Genomic DNA, 4,870 nt, shown 5'->3' on the forward strand with positions numbered 1-4,870 from the left:
AGCAAACTTCAATTTCTATCAGGGCAGCAGAATGTTCAAGGAGGTAGCGAGAATATCAGAAGCAATGCAGTTTGACGAAACGATTTCTATCAGGGTAGTCGAAATAAAAAGACTGATTATTCGTACATATTACAATTATAACATAATTATGAAGTTACAAATACAATCACAGCAAGTACTTCTTATCAATAACATTATTGACAATTATGCTATTTCTATTATTTTACGCCATGTACAAACAGAATTCCAAAATGCAATTACATACTTGGTTTAACCACACACTCAGTCGGTCGAAATTGGTCCCATTGGCGGTTCAAGCTATACCTTACTACACTAGAAAGTAAAATCCTATACTGTGCACTGCGTTTTAAAAGTCCTCGACAAAATCATGTAAAAAAAACTTTTCACATGTATAAATAATGACTTAAAATTTTCACAGAAAAACACAGAGCGTCAAATAAATAATCACATAATCGAGCATTCGCAGCAGGCCATTGTGACCGACAAACACTTCACAATACTGTCCTCCTCCTCCTTCTCATCCTCCTTCTCTACCTGCTGCTTTTTCTCTGGTGGTATCCATTGGCCGTCCAACTTGTCAAAGTTGTTCTTTCCCTCTTTTTTATCTCCGCCTGTGGATAACAATGGAGGGATACATGAAGACAAACAAGCACGTTTCCACTCAAAGCTTACCTTCATGTTCACCACTGTCTTTCTTACCATTCCGCCTTTCTTCATTGTCGTCGCACTGGTCCTCACCATCGCTGTCGTGGTTGGAGGTTGGCGAACTTATTTCGTCTTTGTCTTCCTTGTCCTTGTCGCCGATCGGTTCAGCCAACACTTCACCTTTACCACCTACGAAAGTTGAAAAATCAGACTAATGGCACAAGCTGGCAACCCTAGGGAGCAGTACCACCAATGTCAAAAATATGCCACTTTGGGGGTTGTTAATTTGCTTAGTGGTTGTCTCAACACGTGCTCAAAAACATGTTGCAACATTGACGAGAATGCGAACATAATTGCTTGATTAGAAATCTGATTGTTAACCAAATTGGTGGCAATAATAATGCAAAGGAACCGGTTTAAAGAACTTACCCGGTCTATCGCCGACTTTTTCGTCTGTTGGGGCGCTTTGGACAGCGACTTCTTTACTCGTGGTGGGTACAGGCGAACTGCGCCCTTCACTGCTGAAGACCTGCTTGGAGTCCAGCAGCTGAGGCCGGCCCTCTTGGTTGGAGTCAGCATTGAAGCTGAAGGCCTCGGCCGTGCGATTGTTGTGAAGTGGACTATCTCCCGACATAATCGACCTAAACACCAAAGAAAAACCATTGATTGATTCACCAACTCCAATTCGAGAATGTCCCCATAAAGTGGGGATGTTCTGTGCTCCAATTGCTCCAAAATCGCCCCTGCTTACCTATCGATATACTCAAAGTCGTAACCGTCCATTTCGACCCGAAAAACTACTAAAATATAACCAGGCAACCACTCTTCTCACACCTGAAACCCGAAAGAAAACACCGACCGAACTGTAAATTTACGACTGAAAGCCAATGATGTTCCAAGTACGACAAATCTGAAAGGAATGCAGCGTGCACCTGGTATCGAAGGAACGACCGAATCTCTATAAGGATGATGATGATGATGATGGTCTATGGCCTGTTTGGACTCGACTAGCCTTGCTAGCACATGGTTGCGACCGTGTTGCGTCTTTCCAACCAATGCGACCCGATTTTTTAGGTGGGAGGCGCTCTTCGTTGGTTCATTGGTTCGCATTCCAATTGACAACAATTTAACCAAGAGACCTTTTCGCCGAAAAACTCATCAATTGCACCAAACAAACAATTTTTTTTGTTCACCCATTCCACTAGGCCTGGGTAACACTGTGTTGAGTTAATGAGTTTTAACTCATTGGTTAATGAGTTTTTTTAACATCTAACAAAAAAAGCCATCAACATATTGCTTTTGCGCGTACGATTGCTTGAAACTATTTGATTTAAAACGGGAAAATTCGGAAATTTTGATTGATGAACTTTAAAAAATTTCAGAGCGATGTGGGTGACGAGTTTTCGAAATACTGATTATTTGCTTTTGCTTTCTCTGGTTGTTTTTTAAGAAAACTTAAATTTTGTCGAAAAAAAAATGATAACTTTGTTTCGATTTTGTCCAAAATTCACATGTAAAATGGGTATTAGAAAAAAACGATAAAGAAGACCCAATTGTAAAGACAACGACTTTTCTTGTAAAATCCATCTTTTAACTTTTTTGCATAAAAGACCTTCAGTTTGCCAGTATTTTACAGTAAAACGTTATATATCTTTTTACATATATTATAAAAATCACCTGCAAAAATTTTTATTTTTAAACGCTAATTCATTTTTAAATGAAAATTTGATTTTTAAACATTTTTACAAATAAAACGTATATTTTATTTAATCAGTTTTTGCTTATATATTTTATCTAGTTTATTATCAGTTCTTTTGTTCTTTAAGCAGGTGCTTTTGACCAGGTTTTGTTTTTGATTTTAGAATATTTTATTTTAACTAAGAGCTTTAGTTAAGAATTAATCTTTTAATAAACGAAATCATTATTTGTCATTAATGTTTAATGAAAAATATTAAAAGTAACATGTTCCTTTTGGAACCCCATTTTGAAACCTATTACCAACGGAAAATTGGAACGTTGTAACCTTGTTACAGAGGTTAAAATAACCGTTTATCCCACATCTAGTTTAGAGGGAGTCTCTCTAGTTAGAAATCTTGACCTAAAAGGGAAGAAACCGGAATTTAAATAAACCAAATTATTCACAGCGACGAGTTTTCCGAACAATTCTAAACTTTCACTTGTTCTGGTCGGGGAAATATTTTTGGGAAAAAATCCAGAAAAAATTATTAGGGTTTTACGCAAAATCCGAAGCTGCAAAAGGTTCCAGAAAAAAAATTACGAAGCTGTTCAGGAGCCGAGTGTTCCAATAAAATATATTTTATAATTTTCACAGTAAATTCCTGAAGACTGTATTTTAAGTAAAAATAATATGGTTTTTTGCGTAGAAAGAATTGCTTAATAGAAACTTTGCTAAAACTGGAATGACCTGAAATTTTAAAGAAACTTGAAAACTCTTTAGAGCGATGAGGGTGGCAAATTTTTCAATTGATTTCAAAATTTGCAGTAAATGTCTAGCATTGCTAAGTGACTAGAAAACAGACATATTTTTTTACGCAAAAACTATGAATGCTTTTGATTTTACAAAGAGCATAAAATTGTGAACAAATGATTAATGCATCAACCTAAAAAAATTGAGTTGATTTCATCCTCCGACTAAAAAGTTCTGATAGTTTTTGTACCACGACACTCAAGAATTCACCACTTGTCCAAAACAGCTGAACTCCATTGTTTCATCAAAATATGAGTCTTACATAAGAACAAATTCACAGCGAGTTTCACTAAAATACAACGTACAATTCTTCCGATATTTCGAACAAGAAATTTTTTTTTAAGAACTTTGACCATCAATAGCAGAGGAGCCAGACATTTTTTGTTAATAAAAGTTAGGCCTGATCGTCTTCTTTTGGTCCAAAGAATATCGCAGTACCCGTTTGATCATGAGCTTACGGGACACTGTATATCCTTCTGATACCGTCGAACTTTTCCACTTTCCATGTTTTTGTACGCCGCAGACAGTGGCCCGTCTAATCCTCTGCATTATCTAGTTTTAAGTACTTTACTATAGTTGCAGGTACACACCAATAGTATTTTTACACACCGGTTGTGTTACACACCGGTACAGCGACTATTTCTATACGTAAGGAAGAATCTTCGTTCTTTTATTCCTTTAGGTCTTAATGCGGCGTACTTTCTTATTATGTTTAAAGCCCCTATATTTTCATCGTCAACAACAGTAAAACTTTTTGGTGTTAATGTTTTAGTTTCAGGCATTTTTACAAATATAACGGCCCCGTTATCTTCAACATGGTCAACCGTCATTTTAACCAACTCATCTCGTCTTAATCCACCAAAAACACCCATTACTAGTACTCAGGGTTGGCTTGATTTTTATCAAGTGATTTCAATCATGATTTAAATCACCTGACTTTTTTGGAAAAAAAATCACGATTTAAATCAAACTTAATTTTTTCAAGAAACTTTATATTTCCACTCAAAAAATATAAAACAGAACATAAATAATTCTAAGAAATGAAAATCAAAATAGAAAACGGTACATGCGAACTTAAAAACTAAAAGGTATTAATGGTAAACTCAATAATACTAAAACGGAAATCACTTCTCTTTCTCTTCATTTTCGTTATAAAGTCTGAAAAGGAACACTAATTTCCCTCCTTTTTCGATTCCCAATCTGTTCCTGGTATCCGAATGTGCTGAACATCCTTTCGACAGACGCAGAGATGCAGTTGCACAGAGAAACTGTTTTATAGTGGGCAAGTGTTTCGCAATTTCCGGTTCATCTCTCTGTGATCGCCACCACTGAAGTCCGTTCATATTTTTCAGCACCTCATCAAAAAACATAATTTATTTGAAAGGACTGCGCGAGCGTTGAATTTAATAACTAGTGGCGAAAATCCCGAGTTTCCATGAAGCTCACTGATAGTCTCCAAAGCCAGATTCTTCTCTTCAGGAGTTAAAGCGTAGTCTTGTTTCTCCGGGCTTAACATGTAAGCAATAAAGTGATAAGGTGTAAGAGCTTGCTTATAGCTATGTTGAAACTTCTGTAGTTTCTCTAAAGATAAATTTTGAGATTCTTCAAACTTATCTTGCAAAAGTTGCCACTGCTCTACGGCATCAGATATTGTGGCATTTTTCTTCTGGAGTATATCTAGAGCAACAGCAATAGGCTTCAGAAGGCTCAGGTACT

General features: G+C 36.4%; 1 protein-coding gene across 3 annotated transcripts in view; it reads right to left on the reverse strand.

The window, feature by feature from the left end:
• Positions 1–116: 116 nt before the first annotated feature.
• Positions 117–4,870, reverse strand: part of LOC109537679 — a 15,741-nt gene continuing 10,987 nt past the window's right edge. For all 3 annotated transcript variants that reach the window (XM_019904518.2, XM_048669870.1, XM_048669871.1), the window contains 3 exons: positions 1,096–1,307; positions 694–855; positions 117–632 (listed from right to left, as the gene is read on the reverse strand). In XM_019904518.2, coding sequence (XP_019760077.2) covers positions 466–632; positions 694–855; positions 1,096–1,307 — 541 coding nt within the window. In that variant the 3' untranslated portion in view covers positions 117–465. The remainder of the gene's footprint in view (positions 633–693; positions 856–1,095; positions 1,308–4,870) is intronic.

The sequence above is a fragment of the Dendroctonus ponderosae genome, unplaced genomic scaffold (genome assembly GCF_020466585.1).
Source record: "Dendroctonus ponderosae isolate FM_Combo_2020 unplaced genomic scaffold, Dpon_F_20191213v2 Dpon_F_20191213_9, whole genome shotgun sequence".
NCBI classification, from domain to species: Eukaryota; Metazoa; Arthropoda; class Insecta; order Coleoptera; family Curculionidae; genus Dendroctonus; species Dendroctonus ponderosae.